Source organism: Eumetopias jubatus, unplaced genomic scaffold, assembly GCF_037043125.1.
Source record: "Eumetopias jubatus isolate StellerSeaLion01/CBP00866 unplaced genomic scaffold, mEumJub1_p1.0 scaffold_10, whole genome shotgun sequence".
Taxonomy (NCBI): domain Eukaryota; kingdom Metazoa; phylum Chordata; class Mammalia; order Carnivora; family Otariidae; genus Eumetopias; species Eumetopias jubatus.
In genome coordinates this window covers 117178278-117197142 of record NW_028274816.1, presented here as the reverse complement: position 1 = coordinate 117197142, position 18865 = coordinate 117178278, and the positions used below count along the sequence as shown (strand labels likewise).

Sequence of the window (18865 nt, the reverse complement as noted above, 5' to 3'; positions counted from 1 at the left end):
TGGCTACTCTAGGCTACGAGAATCAACCTGGTCTAGTGTTCTTCATTCTGGTCCAGGCTTTGGCTGGAAGAGGAGAATAGTAGCGAGAGCCCCTAGAGGGCTGGGTGTTTGGTCTCACAGCCTTCAGCTGAGTTTACTCCTCAGTAAAATGTGGCTAATCATACCGATTCCTGCTTTATTTCCTCAGGTTATTATTATGAGGCAAGAAGGAGCTCATGTGAAAGGCACTGTGCTCATTCTAAAGCCCCCTCAAATGCAAGGGACTCACTCTGAGGGAAGGTGCTGGTCTCTAAAAGATGGTGTTTTAGGGGAGCTGCCAAACTGAGCAGTTTTTAAGAACAGAAAGAATTCTTTCCTCTCATCACTCTTGGTGAGGATCAGTACTGCCTACTGGGGTTACACCCATCCCTCCAAGCCTTCCGCCATCCTCCTAGGAACGAGGTTGTAACTCAGCCATTATCTGGCTGGGACATTTCTCCAGCCTGAGGCTTGGCCAAGAACATGGCCTTGCTGTGCTTCCCACTCTGCTTTCCTTTCTTCTCCCTTCTCTCCAGCCTCCACTTCATTTCAAACAAGTGAGTTGTGTCAGTTAGTTTTCTAAGGAGGTTTTTCCAGCCTCTTTTTTTTTTTTTTTTTGTCCTTGACCATAAAGAACTCCCAGTTACTCAAAGCTGAAAATAAAATTTGGCCAGAAGTAGGCTGAGAGTATAGTCTCATTATTGGTGTTGATATTTTTAAGTCTCTCTTAAAAAAAAAAAAAAGGGCTCTGGGAGAAAGGGGGGATTTGTCATGGAATGAATATCTGTTTGAGTCCCCCAGAGTGAGGACTTTACATCTTTTCCTGAAAACAAGGCGCCTTCCTTCTTTTCAGGGAGAGTTGTGGCTATTTTGATGCCTTTTGAAAGCACCACAATTAATTTGATTGAGCTGCTAAGCAGTTGATTTTTAAAAAAGAAAAAGGATAATAGTCACATGGACTTAGCATCACATGGGGAAATTCGCTGTAAGCCAGCAGTCTTTTAGACAGCTGATGACCACGGGCCAGATTGTTCATTTCACAAAAGGGAGTCTTTTAAAGATGAGAAGACTTTTGTCTAGAGCCCAAACTTCCCCAGGGGAAAGGACTCATTTATAACCCATTCTGATGATTTTTTTCCTCCTAAACCTCACTGGTTAATATGAATATATGTGGAACACTCAGCTACACCATGGAAATAAGTAATGCAGTAGGAGATTGGCTAGCGGGAGTTCTAGCTCTGGGTTCCGTTCTCTGCTCGGACACTCCCAGGGAAGCTGGGGAGTCAGTCACTGGAGTGGCCTTGAGCTGCCTCGGGTTTTCTACCCTGTAAAAATGAAGCAATAAACGGAATCCTTCCTACCTTGGAGGATCGGCTTGGGAGAGAAAAAAAATAGTTGATGATGTAAAAAAGGGCTTTAAGAAATATCTGAGATGTTCTCAAAGTTACAAGCTTGAAAGGTGTGCAGGGGAGGTGAATTTGGGGAGAGTCTTGGTGACCAAGGTCCCCCGTTCCTTCCTCCATATGGCATCTCAGTCAAAAGGTCGGTCTGCGTTTCCTTAGTAGACCCCACTTCCCTCCGAGGATTCAGAGACCATTCATCACCACGGTGCATAGTCTGTCAGGAAGGAGGCGGCCCGTCTGCTGTTCTCCACTGCTTGTCAGCTCTCCAGCAGAAGCAGGCAACCCTCGCTTACCCTTCGGACCCTTGGTCCCTGTGTGGGTTTGTTGGCCCTTTGCTTCTCCTCTTTCCCAGACTGCCTTTTCCCTTCTCGTTTGCATATTCCTCCCAGAGAAAAATGATAACTCGCTGTCAAAACTTGGTTGGGAGACAAGACTAGAACTGTTAGTTCTGCAAGGTGTCTGGGGTGTTTTCATCTTGTACACCTTAGTTTTCAACTGGAATCCTCATACTTCTTCGGCGAGGCCCTCCCTCCTCTGTGTTCCCAGGGCACTCTGCATCCACCTCTGCTGGAGCTCTTAACACACAGGGCATCCTGTGGGTTCCCTCTTCCTACAGGCTGACAACCCCTCCCTTCCATATCTGCATCGCCCCAGGACCCGACCCATGCTAAGCACTCAATAAATGTTTCAATGAATGAATGAATTAGAAATGAAAAGGACCTAGAGTACTTCCAGCCCAACCTCCCTCGTTGTACACATGATGTAAACCAAAGCCCACAGCTGCTGTGTGTATTGATCAGGCAGAGGAAACTAGAGCTGGGATTAAGTATATTTTTATTTAAATATATATTTACATGCGCCTGAGTGGCTCAGTAGGTTAGGAGTCTGACTCTTGGTTTCAGCTTGGGTCATGATCTCAGGGTTGTGGGATTGAGCCCTGTGTCGGGCTCTGCGCTCAGCACAGAGCGCTCTGTCCCTCTCACTCTGCCTCTCCCCTCCATTCTCTCTCTCTCAAATAAATAAATAAATAAATATATGTTTTTTTTTTAAATTCTTATCTTAAAGCCCCTTTCCACTAGGGTCCCATTGTGAGCACTCTGCCTATGCCTTTGAAGTACCCATCGCAGCTGAGTTACTGGCTGGAGGTTCTTGAATGTTTGACTCCGTGTCCGTGGACCACAGCACAAGCCACAGGCTCCCTTTGGAGTGGGAGAATCCTGGTGTCTGGGCCCAGTAGAGACCATGGTAAGGAGCTCTCAGCCATACAAACAGCGCCCTGACCTTTTCATGTCTGTGGGGGCTGACTCCCAGCCTCCACCCTGCCCCCCATTCACTCGGGCAGCCTCACCCTGCTCTGCCCTGCCTGGTTCTCAGGCCTCACAGGGGCAGGAAGGGTGACCCTCTGCCCTGGGCGCTGGGCACTACCCAGAGGGTGGTGCGCCATTCCTGGGAAGACCTCCGTTGGCTCCCCCCGAGGGCCTTGCAGAGCAACAGGGCTACACACCAATTCATTCTTGGTCAGTGGCAGGCACATTTCACACTAAATTCCGCCCTGTGGGGCTGTGTCTAATTGGACAAATTTGAACAACAGGCAGCATAGCCACTGCAGCAAGAAACGTTGATATATGGCCCAGGCAAGGGACTAAAATCTTAAAGTGACAGGGCTTCCTTTTCAAAAACTGACTGGCTGGATTCCAGGAGTAACAGGCCTGACCCGCAAGAAAGAGATAGGCCAACTCTACCAAGCAGGGGCTCTTTTAGGAGGGGTTTTTGAGAAGAGTGTCTCCATTTCTCCTGGTGTCTTTGGCAGGATAAATGGTATAGGGTGGTCCCCAGGGCCTGTCACATGGGAACCAGTCATGCTGAATGCTTCTCCCACCAAAAAACTCACAGCATCTGATTGAATCTGGTTAACATATAGAGCAAGGGAACCTTGACAGAAAAAAATGGAAAAATCATGCTGTCGTACATTACCAAGAACCCACCATTCATGAGTTCAACATCCATCAAATATCTCTGAAATGTTGCTGTGTGTACTATTCAGTGCACTAGGCGTGGACACAGTGGAGCTTGTGAAGTCTGTGGTCCAGGGAGGAAAAAAGACACAAATCAAATAACCTCACAAATAAACGTAATTATAAGTTGTGCGAAGTGTAATAGAGGAGAAATTCCATGTGGTGTAAGAGCAGATAAAAGCGGTATCTGAGGAGAGTTTCCCTGCGGAAGTCACATTTCACCTAAGCCCTACGAGGTGAGTTAAGTCAGCAAAGGAAGCAGGGGTGAGGAAGGTGAGGAAGAGCGGTCCAGGTGAAAGACTGACCTGTGTGGCTGGAGCTCGGTGTCCAGAGGGGAGAACAGCATGGGGCCGGGCTGTGGGGCCTTACTGTTCACATGAAAGATCTGTCTGATTCCAAAAGCGATGGGAAATGTGTTCACAACAGAGAGTCGTATTTGAGTTCTGGAAAGCTCATTCAGGAAGCCGACTGTTAGGGAAGTCCAGTAGGAGGTGATGGCGTGGATTAGGCTGGGATTAATAGCAGTAGACAGATGCAGGTGATAGGTAGGAGGCACGACTATCAGGACCTTGTAATGGCGTCAGTACGGGAGGGTGGGAGAGGAAGTGGTGGTAGGGGTGATCCCAGGTGTTCTGACTTATTTAGCTCTTTTTACTTCATTCACCGAGGGTTGCCGGTCATGTGGAGAAGGAGGTTCGGGCCCGCTGGGTTTCCAGGGAGATGTGTAGAGATTGACGCCACATCCGTAGAGTTGGATCTGTGGGTCTTCACAGAAGAGATGTCTGGGCTAGGCATGTCCCTGGACAAGGACAGGGAGAATGACGATAAACTGATGGAAAGATACCTTCTGTCCCTTTTAGGCATCCCGTAACGTATTTGGAGAGGCAGCCGGACTACAGAAGCAAGGGAGATATTCACAAGTGAATAGAGTCAGTGTTGGAGAAGAGAGACGAGCTCGTGTTAGGAGTTGGATGACAGCCTGGCGGGGGGGGGCGGGGGGGGGATGGAGCAGACAGAACTGCCCAAGGAGCTCTTGCAGAAGAGATGGTCAGTTCACAGCAGGTTAACTGTGGCCACTGACTTTCTTTGAAGTTTGTAGCGTTTGTTCAGACGCTGTTGGTGGGAGCGTGGCAAGCCCCCATTGGCTTGTTTCGCTGCATCCTGTTCCCTGAATGAGTCTCTGACAGGGTATGAACACTAGAGCTTCTGCAGTCTCCTTGGGAGCAAGCCGGGGGGGGGGGGGGGGGCTGGACAGCAGCCAGATGCCCCCCTCCCTTTCTGCTAGAGTTCCCTTATTGCCCACCTTGGCAGAAAGGAAAGGTCCAAACGATATAACCCTTCTTACATCCCACGCCTAGGAGTTAAGGAAGGTGAAAAGGGGAATTCTTGTCAAGAAATCCATGAACAGAGGACACATTTCTGTCCTTTGCATCTGCTGTGGCTTATCAGCGTGTACTCAGCACACAGCAGGTGTACTTATCGGCCCAAAGTGAGTCCCCTTCTGAACCCTCAGCTCATCGCTGGTGCTCACAAGAGCTTTGTCTGCCCATAATTGAACCTGTGATGGGTTTGGGTGGGGTACTTTTTTGGTTTGTACCAAACCAGCCTTTTCCGTGTATCGTCTTATGCTGGCCTGTTTCTTTAGCATGTTGGACTAATCTTCTCCACATGTGTGTCTGGTTTGGCATGTGCATCCCGACCTCCCATGAGTAGGGTGAGGCTGCCTCAGAGTTGCTCGGAGAGTTGCTGCCCAGCCCGCCTGGCTCTGGAGCTAGGCCGTTGGTTGGCTCTCTGAAGGGCATAGCCCCCGCGAGGCTCTGTGGAGAGGCACCCAGATGGGCTTCTCTTTGCAGTTTAGAGGAGCATGAGAAGAGGGCATTCTTTGAGCAACTTCTACCTGGTGACCCACCTGGAGCAGAGTCTCACTAGGACAGTGGGCCTCAGGTATGCCCAGCTACAGCCAAGCAGCGCGTGGTGAAGGATGCTCTAGGCCTTGAATTTCTTGCTCTGACTACCAACGTCCTCTCCGCCCGTCCCTTCACCATGCCGGACATGAGCTTCCTTCCCCAGCAGGACGGGGCCCTTGCTCACCGGGTCTGTGAGAGCAAATAGATTGATTGATAGGGCTTACGCCTACAGAGCAAAAGGAGGGAGAACAACCTGACAGCAGAAAAAGAAAACTCATGTGAAGGGTGTGTTCTAATTCTGCAGTTTTCTCAAATTCATGACTTTCATGAATCCCCACAACCACCCTGTGAAGTAGGAATTATTCTCCAACACAGAGGAGGCGCGTTGCAAGTAAGAGGCAGTGAGAGAGCCAGGACTCTTATCCTGGCTTCCTAACCCCAAGTTCAGTGCTCTTTCTAAAGCACAGCACTCCCCAGACTTCTGTCCCCGCAGTCTCGTGTCTCTTCGAGGGAGCGTCCTGTCAGGGTGCTTTTTCGGGCTCTTTCTGTCTTCCTGGTGCCGCCTCACACCTGTGTCTGGACCTGGGTGGGCATGGGTCGGGGGCAGCCTGCCACCAAGAACAAAATCTTGGTGAGGGGAACAAGAGCAGTTACTGCGCAGGGAGCCACCAGCCCCCACTGCTGTGGCTGGTGCTCTGGCAAAAGCTCCCATCTTCAGAGGGGTTTGTGCCCGGCCACTAATCTCCACCTGTGATCTTCAGAAGGCACCAGTTCCTATCAGGCAACAGTTGTCCCTGACCTCAAGCCAGGCCCAGGACAAACTGGAGGCATTTGGGGAGACAGATGGGTGTCTGCCTCATCATCCCCGGTAGCATTCCTTCCTCTCGGCCCGTTCCCTGCCGCCCCCCAGCCCTGGCCAGTCCCATGCATGCTGCGCCGTTGTGACAGCCCTTCCTTCCTCCTGAGCCTGAGAGCCCCTCTTCCACCACTAGACTAGCTATCCAGCTCTATTAAGTTCCCAAACCTTTCTGGTCCTTTATCTCCCCGATTGAGAAATGAGGTCAGAATGCATAGATGCATTCATCAAGTCATTGATTTATATTAACTCAACATATGATGTGATGGGCCCCCATGATGCCAATTATAGGACCCCAGGCCCTAGAGATTCAGAACGGTAATCAGATACAATCTCTCTGCCCCCCAGATGTTCAGAATCTAGCAGGGCAGACAGATGTACATACAGATGATCGTGATAACAGTAGAAGCATCAACAAAGTGCTTCCCAGCTCCTGTCAAAGTGATCTGCACTGAAGGCTGTTGAAGGAAAGAGAATGTGGGGTCATTCCGTTCTGGAAGTCACGGAAAAGCATGTGGGACACAGACAAGGGTGAGCTGGATGACTTTGGGCAAGTGGTGTAATTTCCCTGAGCCTCAGTTTCCTCATCTATAAAATGGGATGATAAAGCTTATGTTACAGAGTTTTATTGTAAGGATAATGTAGAATGTATTCAAGCATCGAGCCAATGCCTTAAATGTAACAGGTCATAGAGAGCAAAGGTGCCACAAAGAATATTGAATTGAAATTTTTGAAAAGTAAGTGTCACAGGGACAGCTCAGAACAGCATGTGGTATTTATTAGTGCCCAGTAAATGCCTGGCCCATTTATGGGACTGACTAGGCCCTAGTTCCTGAGGCTGAAACCTCTATTGCACTCTGGGCTTCCCGAGCAGAAGTCAGTGGGCAGAAGTTGGTAGAAAGAACCAGAGCCTGCTTCCAGTGCAAGAGCTCACTCAAGAATAAAACTCTAGGGGCGCCTGGCAGGCCCAGTTGCTGGCGCGTACAACTCTCAATCTCAGGGTCGTGAGTTCGAGCCCCACGTTGGATGTAGAGATTACTAAAAATAAACAAACAAACAAACAAACTTTAATAAATAAACTTTAAAAAGACAGTGAAAGAATAAAGCTCTAATGGCCCCAGCAGTGTCACACCAACAGGCCACAGAGTTCCTCCTCAGACACATCGTCTTGTAGACATACAGCATTTTCAGCCCGTTTCTTTCTCTCACCAAGTGGGCACAGGCAAACCTCCCTTTGGGAGGCCCCCTTTTAGTCATTAAAATCCTCAGGCCTGTGTGTGCTCAGCAAATTCCTTGCAGAGGTGGAGGGGGCACAAGCCCTTATGGCCCAGCATGCCGAGCCCTGCTGCCCAGGGCTGGTTCACAAGAAGCCCCCAGTCAAGGCACCTGATTTTTTTGGAAATACCTCTTCTTTCGCTGTCACCCAAAACAGCTCTTCTTGCCCTACATCCTTGACATAATAAGAAATAAGCAGAGTAGGCTCTGGTCTCCTTTGCCAGGCTTCTGACAGGTGTTTCTTTAGGTGCTTCTCTGAATCCCATGCAATGAGAAATGCAGAGACACAAGGAGGGACCATCTGAATGGCCATGTCCCCACCAACAGTGATTTGTGCTAATTAATTAATACTGACGTGATGAAGGAAGGCTAATTAAATGACTCTTTGCCCTTCTGGGCCTCCATGTCCTCGCCTGGAAAATAATTCCTCATAAAGCTCCTGTTAAGGATTAAATCACGTACCTAGACCAGCAGCCCTACACATTCAAGGTACTCCGTACTTGGTACTTGGTAGTTCTCGTTCATCTGCCCCCTCCACGACCAGCTATTGACTGGGGCTTCCTGTGGACAAGACTCTGCAGTGGGCCCCGGGGTACCCCAGTGAGAAGCTCAAGCAGTCAGGAAGCTATCCGCCCAGTCTGGGAGGGAAAACAGACATTAAACAAATCATTGTGTTGGGAATTCATGGCCCTTCATGGTGACTGGAAGAAAGGGAGGAAAAGCAACTTCGGGCTGTTTTTTCTTCTCAGAAGCCCACAAACTCCAGTCTGGCCAGAGTCCCGAGGCTCTGGGAGACTCTGGCTGGAGAGTGGGCCCTGGAGAGGTCACCGCCTAGCCTGGCAGCTGTGGCAGCTGCCCAGATTGACAACTGTCTTCAGACCCCGCTCAGGGGCCCGGGGGGCTGCCCAGACTCTCACCTCCTCTCTGTGTCCTGCTCAGATGCAGGGCTTGTCAGCTTTCCTGATGCGAGCAAGGCTCCAGGGGCCGTGCCCCAACGGTGCTGCTCTGGATCAAGGCCTCGCTAAACTCCCAGCTCCCTGGTTTGCAAAGCAAACTTCAGCCTTGTACTATTTACCTTGGCAAGTCTGGGACCAGATTGATGATCTGTAAAGTGGATTTGTTATTTGGCTGTTTGCTTTGGCAGCTCTTGAAAGCGCTTTGCTGATTACAGTCCCAGATGTCATTGCATACATTATCCTGCTCTATAACGGGGCTTTGAACACTTTAATTTGAACTACAAATACTATTAAGCTTTTTGCACCTCTTCTGCCTTTAGTTCTCGGATATTAAATATCAGAACAGACAGCCTGCATTTCCTTAGGCTTCTTTCCCATTGTCTTTGTCAGCCTCCTCCTATAGAGAGCTTCCAGCTTGCCTCCCATTCTCGGTAGGTCTTTCTAGAAACCTTACCCACCTACGCCCCCCGCCCCTCCCCCCACACTACTACCACACCCAGCTTCCTTGGCAGCAGCCTTGCCAATTTTTCCCTAACGGATAATCTGGCCTTTGAGTTTTGGAGGTGCACCGTGTGTGTGTTCCAAGTCTGGCTTCCCCACACCCCCCCGGGCCTGAGTACTTTGTACTAATGCTGTGTTTCACTCACCCACAAGGAGTTTTCCTCTATCCGCTTTTTGTTTGTTTTAATGTTACCCACAGCATTCTTTGGGGGAAGGTAGTTTGGGGGCATGAACATGTCATGTCATTTTGCCCACAGTGGACAGGGGTCTCACAAAAAAGGCCCAGCGTCACAGAGAAAAGGCAGCAGCAGAACCCAAAGTAACTTTTATACTTTCCTAACTCAGAGCTCAACTCGGGCTCCCTTTGTCACACGTTGTTTAAAATCACCTCACCCGGGTGGAGTAGGGAGGAGAGAGGGGTGTTGGACTCTTGAAGTGGGGGCAGTCACTGGTTCATATATCTCTGGAGGTTATTGGTAGAGAGTGCGGTGTTCCTGGCTAATGCTGGGGCATATGACTCCTTGTTCTCCAAGGTAATTGCTTCTTCCTGTTGTTAATAAACCATTAGCCAGGTCCTCGCCTCAGGAAGCAATTTAAGGCCCAAGGGAGGTAGCCAAAGAAGTCAGCTTGCAACCTCCCAGATGGGAGGCTCAGCCTTACCCAGCGCCCTCAGCCCCAGGCCTTCCCCTTGGAGCAAGAAAAAGCTCCCATCATCGTTCTGCCGAGCTCCTGACAGGCTGCCCTTGGCCCTTGATTTGCCCAAACTCCGTGTGAACTACCTCTGTTTTTGTTACTCTCCAAAGAAAATCACTATTTCTAATCCACCTAAACTAAATACCGGGGGAGACTTTTTTGTTGGTGTTGTTTTTTTTCCTTTTTCTTATTTGCTCCCCTCATTAGAGGTCATTTTCTGTCCATTCCCTGTTCCTCTGGCCTTAAATATCTACAGGGTTCTTAGCTGAGGCCTTTCAGCATTTCACAGGGCTTTAGAGATGGAAAAAGTCTCCCTAGTATCAACAATCGGTGGAATACCTATGTGTATTTCTGTTCATTCTTTTTTTTTTTTTTAAGATTTTATTTATTTATTTGACAGAGAGAGAACAAGCAGAAGGAGCGGCAGGCAGAGGGAGAGGGAGAATCAGGCTCCCCGCTGAGCAAGGAGCCCAATGCGGGGCTCCATCCCAGGACCCCGGGATCATGACCTGAGCCGAAGGCAGATGCTTAACCGACTGAGCCACCCTGGTGCCTCGTTTCTGTTCATTCTTATGCAACCCTGCAAGGAAGCTCCTTCTATCCCCATTCTACAGCTAAGGAAACCATAGGCTCAGTTCAGACCTTGCTCCACATCACACTTCTGTGGCACAATTAAGAAGGAAGCAGCCAGATTTGTGTGACTCCAAAGCTTGCACTCTCTGCCGGGTGGCCTCTCCCCCCTGCTTCTACTCTATCCCTCCTTCTATGGAAGGTCTGAGTTCTAACTTAGGAACTACAGTATCCCTTCTATGTTGTAAGTACCGGGAAGGTGGATTCAATGTTACGCTTAATTTTGTTTCCTGGTGACTAGTACCGGACCTGGCTTGTCTTGGGCACCCAATAAATACTTGTGGGATGAATAACCTAAGTCCACTGAAGTGGTTCTGCCTTTAAGCAACCATGGCTTCCCTGTGGACAGTCTCTACGTCGAGGGGGGAGGGACTTCAACTTCACAGCATTTCAGTTGAAGAAGTTAATTCACTCTGTGAGTTTACTTTAGGAATAGAGATTATTGCAGTATTTTTGGCCACCACTCTCAAATTCTCCTAAACCTTTACTATAATAAGCAAATTGAGCAGATTAAGGACATACTTAACTGCCAAATGGTGTTCTGAACTGTGTAGTTACTCAGGGTGGCTCCGCACCCCCCATATAAAAGATTGTGTGGGTTCTGTGAACTTCTCTGCTTTTTTTAGCTCTTCCTGTTTTATTGTGTTTGAAGTATCTTTGTGGTGACCTGTTGGGATAGGGTTCTTCCATATGGAAGTGTTTCTTTAACTTTTTAATCATTTCTTTTGGGAAGTGGAGGGTTAGGGGGTAGCAGATGTTTTTCTGGCATTGTTTGCCGAGTGGAGGTAGGGGCTTTGGGAGCTGTGAGTCAGGCTAAACCCAGCCTGAGAGGAGAAGGCCCATTCCGGGCTGGGAGGCGACCCGGCACCACTGGAAATGGCAAACCAGCCTACGTGGGAGTAGATCCTTCTGCCCTCACCCTGACTAATGCCTTTCCCATTTCCCAGGAAGAATACATTTTCCCTTGTGACACTGAGAAAAGTTATTTATTTTTTTCAGTGTCCCAAGGCAAATCCTTATCAGTCCTCAAATGGGAAGGCTGTCTGGTGCCCTTACCAAAAAAGAAAGGAAAAACAACAAATTAAATGAACCCTCGCTTCTGTCCTTCATGGCAGTCACGTCCCTCCCTCCTCATACTCTTTCTCAGTGAGCCAGAGTTTAACATCTTGGTTTAAAAAAAAAAAAAGTTGCAAAAAGCCGTCGGGTTCTCCCATTTTCTCATGTTCTTTTGGACTTTATTACGGTCTATTCAAGAGCAACATGTGACCTCCTAGGAAGGTCGTTCTGTGGAGCCTGCAGAAGCTGATAGTTGGCAGCCATGTTGCACGGCTGGCAGTTGCCCCTTGCCCTCACCGCCAGCATCCTCCTCTCCTGCATCCCTGGGTTATATCTTAAAATCCAGTGAAGAAAAGGTTTTGGTTTAGTGAGTAGACCCCCCAGGCACCGGCTTACTTGAGACCCAGGCGATAAGGGCACAGCAGGAAGACAGGGAAGGGAGGACCTGAAGGAGCGCAGACTGGGACTTCCCTGGACACTCTCTCTGATCCGTCCTTGGCCTGACCAAGCCTTTGCTTGTGAACTTGGGAGTCTCAACATTTAGAGCCAAGTGACTCGATTTGCTGATGGGTCGGGTCGGATGACTGAGAAGCGGCCATGGGATTTAGTTAATATGGAGGTCATTAACTTTGGAAGAGCGGTTTCAGTGGAGAGGTGGGGTCAACACCATGATTGGGTTCAAAGAGAGGAAGGAAATCGTAGACAGCAAGTCCAGACATCTCTTTCAAGGAATTTTAAGGGAAAGAGAGAAATGGGACGGTAGCAAGAGAAGGTAGTGGGGTCAAGACATTCTTTTAATAGAGGAAATATGGGCATAATGCTGACAAGAGGAGATGGGGTCTAGTTCATGGGTGGACGGATTGGCCTTGGTGGTTGCAGGGGAGGGAGACTGTATGTACTCAGATGCAGGTGGACGGGTAGGTGCAGTGCTAGGACCTTAAATCCCCTTCTGATTGCTTCAGTTTTCTTGATGAAGTGCAAGCGACGTCCTCAGCTGAACACGGGAGTGATGGAGAAGGTATGGGAAGTCACTGGCCAGGAGAGCGGGAGAGCAAATGGACTGAGGAAATGTGATCGGAGGGCAGCATTAAAAGCCCATTTGCAGTTAGTGATCATAAATTTGAAGTAAGACTGGTTAGCACGGTGTGCTTTTCTCCCAGCTACAAGTAACTGCGTGGGGACAGGGAGTGGGCAGATTAACAAGGTTTTGATTTCACCAGGGGAGTATATAGCAAAGGGAAAGAGGGGTACAGTGTGTGTGAGGGATTGCATATAACAATTGCAGGGGCGCCTGGGTGGCTCAGTTGGTTAAACATCTGACTCTCGGTTTGGCTCAGGTCGTGATCTCAGGGTCATGAGATCGAGCCCTATGTTGGGCTCTGTGCTCAGTGCAGAGTCTGCTTGTGACTCTCCTTCTGCCCCTCCCCCTTCCTCCCCCCCAAATCAATAAACAAATCTTTAAAAGTGAAATAAAATAAAACAATTGCATAGGGTAGGAGGAGAAGGACCCAAGGCAGGCAGGATCAGTGAATTAGAGACCTTAGTAGGGTCAAGGCATTGTTGGAATTGTGGTACTGAAAGGAGAGGTGGAGGTGGGATCATTTGGTAACAGATTGTGACCGTGTTTGCAGCTGTTAATTATATCAAAGGAATGGCCATTTCGGTGAGTGGCAGAAGCAAAGGAGGGGAGCGCTAGAAGTCAGGAGCTCATCTCTTGGAAGAATAAAGGGTGTGGTGAGGCAGGGAGGGAGGGAGGCTGGACGAGGAGGGGCAAGGAGCAGTACAGTCTTAGGCCACCAGAGTCAAAGCTGCGGGTTGTATGAAGCAAAGAAGAGAAGTCTGCATCAGTGAGGAGCGAGAAGGGGTGTAGGAGAGAAATCAGCTGCAGGGGAGGGCCTCTGGGCCGGCAGTGTCCCCAAAGGAAATCCTGGTATTTTATCAAAATACATCACTTCAGAATTTACAGAGACGGGAAGTATATATACACTTCCTATTTTATTTGGTTCTTTCAACAACCCCTCAAGTAGGGAGGGCGGATATCTTACCCTCAAATGATGCAGGAGAACACCGAAGCTTACAGAGGCGAGGTATTTGTGCAGAGACACTCAACTAGGCGGCAGTGGATTCTGGCCTTCAGACTCCAAGTTCAGTGCTCTTGGCACTGCATCATGCTGCCTTCCTGTAGGAGGCCAGTAGGCCTGCCACAGAACCCATGACACCATACCGGATCCAAAGCCACAAGTGTTGTTGTCACAGCCGCCTCCACGGCGTGAGGACTCAGCACCCAAAGACAGGCTGGCCTCCTGTCTGCCCTCTCAGATCCTCCCAGATACTCATGACTGTTCTCTGTGATATCCAAAAGATCTTAAACTTAGCAGCCAGGAATGGGACACAAGTGAACATTTCCTTTTAGGGCTAATTTGGATAACAATTCCTAAATGGAAATAATATGGTATTTTAGTTTTAAGGAATTGAGGTGTCTAAGAACATGCCTAAGCCATGGTGGTTCAGAGCTTGGTTCTTAAGAATGTTTCCTTCTTGGCTCTCACGCACAGTGAGTGGGCAGGATGGCAGTCTAGGAATCTCCCAACTGCTGAGTTTTCCCATCCTTCCATCTTCATGGGGCCAGCCACCCCCCTCGGCAGAGAGCCCCCCCACAAAACAAAGGTGGTCTCGGTGGCTCATTCACTTAGCAAGTGCGTGTTGATCACCCATTATAGTATTGAGCACATAGAGATGAGTGCTACCCTAGAGAAGTAAGCACAGTGAATGGTTGGGGGTTTCTATCCATGTGCTGTATAAACAGGTTTCCTTTTAAAGGAAGTTGAGAATATTCCTGCATACTCCAAGAAAGGGAGCTCTTCTTCACCACCTCATCCTAGTTGACCAGCTTGCCAAGCCACTGAGGTGGGTCGATTCATGGAGGGCAGGCACCAAATGCCTCTGTCAGCCCTCTCTGCCATGTTCCTTTGTGAGCACATTGGCCAAGGCAGACACGCTGACCTAGACAGGAGCAGAGATCTGGTCATGACTTAGAGCAACAAGGAGTGCCTCAGAGTTCCCTGGGGATACACATGCTTGGGCCCCAATCTTATGCCTCAGAAATTCTGATTGTGATCTGGGATCAGACCTGTGCCTCTGTATATTTGGAAACCTCCCTAGCCCCCATTGAGAAGTCCTGGTTGAGGAAGTGTATGCAGAAATTTCTGCCAAACAACTGGATGGCGAGATAACCAACATGTCCCTGCCACTCCCCTACCAGATCTGAGTGTGATCAAATGTCTCTCCCAGCTGGTCCCTTCTCAATAGTATACTCCAGGAACTTGTGATTATCCTCAGTCTAAGTCAAAAGCAGCTTAGTTCTTCCGAAAACAGTGCCAGTTGGGCATTTTGCCTGGAACAAGCAAAGCAAATCCGTGGCAATGTTCTTTGCTCAGTTCAGCTCTGCAGCCTCCATGGGGAACCCTCTCTGTTTGCCCTGCCCCCGCCCCATCCAACTTTCTCTTCCTGCCACAAAGTCTTTGGGGAAGTCAGCTCATTCCATCAGGACTGAGGGCCCGGCTGGATGCAGACTTTGGTATAGCTGGCCAGATGAAATCTGGTTGGCAAGAAGGTCCTGGGTGAGCTAAGACAGATGAGTGTCCATAATAAGATCAGAGAGCAGGAGACTAGGGCCAGGAGCCTGGACAGCAGGCTGGGCAGCACAAAACTCTAATTTCAGAGGGCACTGCAACTGAGTCGGAGAATCTCACTGGAACCCATAAGGAGCTGGAACACATAAGCCCTTGTTACTTAGAGGAACCCAAGTTCACCTGCCCACATCGTCCTTTGACATTAAGTCCCCTTGGTCTTCAAGGGCCAACTCTTACCAGTTGCTTCTACTTCATCAGAGACGTGGGCCTCTTCATCCAGGACCTTGTGCTGAGAGTTGGGGCCACTGCATTGTGAAACCTGTAGCTGTTGACTCTGGGTCTTGTCAGGACTGGTTCCCTCTCGGGCCCAGCTTCATCTTCACTGGGACTTTCTTCCCTCTGTGCACTGACACTAGTATTCTGTCCACATCTAAACCCCTTGATTTTCTGGGATCAGTATAGAGCTATTAGAGAAAGTAGGTCCTAAGTTTTGAGGATACTGTAGAGAACAAGACAGATGCTATCTCTGCCTTCATGGGGCTTCTATTCTAGAAGAGGAAACAGACACACCAGCAATATTCATGGAGTGTACTGTGAGGAGGTAGCTTCAGGGGGCTCTGCCGTGGGGGTGCATAGCAGGGGCCCCTGGCTTCATCGAGGGAAGGGTCAGGGAGGGTGCCCCGGAAGTTCTGTCTAAGCTGCCATCAAGGGATGAGCAAGACGAAGATGTAAAGGCCCAGAGATGAAAGGGAGCATAGTCCACTGGAGGAACAGAATGAGGTTCCTCATGTTTCCTGCAAGGCACAGGGAAGGAGGGGGAGAGATGAGCCTGGACGTGTGAGCTGGGGCCAGGTCATCACGAGGCCTGGCAACCATGGCAAGGCGTGGAGGCGTCACTCTCACACCTTTCTGCCCCTTTGGACAGGTATTTTCTGACTTCTGGGATGACTCTGAAATAGATACCCATCCACACACATGTGCGAGCCTGCAACTCTCACAGGAATGCTGACTGCCCTGTCCTTTCTCATTTGGAGGCAGTACAGGGTCATTTCTGGATTATAAGCCATCTGCTTGGGCACGGGCTCACTCGCCTGCTGCAATCATCTTTTTCTCCCACCTCAGGATGCCACTCAGCCTCACACAACAGCAGCTCCCTGATGAAGAATAGAAGTGACAAGGGCAAAATCAAAATCCTTCCAGAATGTATTCAGTGGGGAACTAAAGGCGGGAAGAGAGCAGTTCTCTGGTTCCCAGCCGACACCTTGCCTGCTTTCTCTTATCAGAGGAGACTCCACTTCCAGTATGCCTGACTGGCTGACTGGATGATTCTTCAGGGGCTGTGATCTGTGTTTGTCACTCCTACACTGGTCGCTTTTAAGATGTGTGGACTTCTGAATCTTTAAAAGAAAGAACTAAAAAGGAAATCCCAAAGGCCGTTAGTTGGCAGGTCATCTGCTGAGAATGTGGGAGAGAGTTGTGACAGGTTTGGGGGGTTTGAGAAGAAGAGGAAGTATGGGAGGGAACTGACCAGGAATGAATGGGGGCGGCGGTGGCTGAGGAGCAGGGAGGGCCTAGCTGGTACATTTGTCATGGTGCCAGTGGGTGCAAGTGTGAGGTTTTCTCCAGCACAGCCCAGCAGCCCAGGAGCGGGAGCAGAGGAATCAGGTGGCTGGATGGTGGATAGATCATCCTGGATGCATCAGGGAAAGCAGGAGGGGCAGGTTGACGGGGGGGGGGCAGTGATGGCAGTGGCGGGGTCGGGGGGAGGCGGGTGTTGAGAGTGTTATTGGACTTACGAACCTGAATACTGGGATGGACAGTGAAGAAGTGTCACCAGTAGATTGGGATGATAGGAAGGGCTCCAGGGGCTAGCAGGCTCAATGAGGTGGAAAAGCATCATTAGGAAGAATAGGAAATGAGGGAGAGAAAAAATAGGAAGTTTCATGATCAAGATGTGGGATTTCTTGCTTCAAATACTAGAAGAGGCAATTGCAAGATCCAGGTGAGTGAGTTGCAGGAATGAAGGTGAAGTCATTGGTGTGTGGAGGTCAGTGAATTGTGAGGCCAGGAGTGTTGGTTTGGTCATGCACCTGAGCATCACACTTTCTCAGCATTTGGCTGGAGTGATCGTTACTTAGAAGGTGATGGTGGTGTCGTGCCATAATCTTCTTTGAAGTCAAGGGATGGACTTAGAGGGTCTATAGAGTGAAAAGGACGGGAAGCACTGTTCTCGACAGCTCCTGTGAGCTCTGAGCTTCTCTCCTGATTGATAATTCCTTTGGAAGAGATGATGGCATTCGCAAAGAACATTTGTATTCTGTTGTAGAAGAAAGTACTTCCTTCTATTGTCAGCGCATTTCAGCATGGTTGAAAAATCAGGGCGAAAACTTTCTTTAAAAGTTTAAGCCTGGAAGAAATACACTATCTGAGATATCCAAAATCCTGGCCCCAGGGTCCAGCTCTGTGGCCTGACGCAAAGTCTCTTTATACCTCAGCTTCTTTGTGAAACGGAGGAACTTCACCAAGTTGTGATGAGGACCAGCAGGATGGTAGTGCATGTAAGCATTTACTGTGTGTCAGGCACTGTGCTGAGCACATTCGTTTAAGCCTTCATATTTTTTATTAGTCCCTTTTAAAGAGGTATTCATTGAACCGGGAGAGGTAACTAATTTGCCCAACATTATGCAACTATTAAGTGACAGAATAAGAGCCCTAAAGCCTGAGCCTTTAACCATCCATCTCCTGTACTGCATCTTAAGGCAATATGAATACAAAAATAAGGCAAAACACTCACAGCACAAAGCTGAGGGCAAGTCAGGAGAATGGGTCACTGCAGTCACGTATGCATGCTAGAGGCTGTGCAGGTGCTGTGGGGAGAGAGCAGAGGGACCCTTCCCTCCATTCCCTGCCCGGAGGACCCCGCGAAGGCTTCATGGAGGAGATTGCGTGTGGATTGACTCTTGAGTCCGAGTATGAGGCAGCTTGTCCTGTCAGCTGGTGCTTCCTCTCATGTTGGTCTGAAATACATCAGCCCATTGTCTTTTCTCTATGTGTCCTCTGTGGCCCCTGGGGCCACAGAATGAATAAATACATCTATTCCCTTTTCCATAAAGTTGTGCTTCAGATATTTGAGTACTAGAATCTCAGCTCTCTTAATCTCTTCTCCAGGCTAGACAACCTCAGTTTCTTCCTTCCCTTCTTTCCTTCCTGCTAAGTGCCAAGAACTGAGGCAACATGTTGTACATTTGGAATACAGAGATTAAAAAAAAAACAAAAACAAAAACAGCAGCAGATCCTGCCCTCCAGGAACCTACAGTCTAGTGAGAAAGGTAGACCAGAAAATACGGTATTGTTCCTTTTTGCAGTCCATCCCCTTTTCCAAAACTGCCAGCACCCAGCACAGTGGCTGGACTGTAACAGACACCCAATAAGTGTTTGTTGTGGAGTTGACTATACCAGGGTGCTCTGTGGAAGGTAAGCCAGGGTGTTGTGGGGGGCCTATTGGAAGACCTAAGTCAGACTGAGAAGGAGGGTGGTAGACTCCCCCAGCTGATCTACGTCTTCAAGGATCAATAGGACTTAGCTAGGGCAGAAGAACATTCCAGGCAGAGGGAGCAGCCGATTCAGAGGCACAAGGGCAAAGCGCAGGGTGGGGCATGGTGTGCAGGGAGTCTGGAGAGCTGGCCAGGGCCGGATGATAGACGGTGGTGCTAAGAAGATCGGGCTTTATCCTGAGGATAGACAAGTAAAATGTTCAGATTCGCATTGTAGGAAAAGTCACTCTGGTGGCACTAAGAAGATTTAAGTGAAGGGAAGCTATATTAAGGGACAGAAAGACCGGTATAGAGATTGTTGGAATAATCCCAGTGGGGACTGATGAGGGCCTAAGATCAGTGACAGTGGAGTAGGAGACAGACTGGACA

The 18865-nt window shown here is 49.2% G+C and overlaps 1 protein-coding gene across 7 annotated transcripts in view; it reads left to right on the top strand.

Moving 5' to 3' along the window:
- Positions 1-18865, top strand: part of BCAS3 (BCAS3 microtubule associated cell migration factor) — a 598395-nt gene that overhangs the window by 539493 nt on the left and 40037 nt on the right. The window contains exon 23 of one of the 7 annotated variants that reach the window (XM_088028352.1): positions 2487-2600. The exons of the other annotated variants lie outside the window; for them this stretch is intronic. Coding sequence (XP_087884478.1) covers positions 2487-2500 — 14 coding nt within the window. The 3' untranslated portion in view covers positions 2501-2600. Of the gene's footprint in view, positions 1-2486; positions 2601-18865 lie in introns of those variants that run through there. 7 annotated transcript variants of the gene reach the window in all.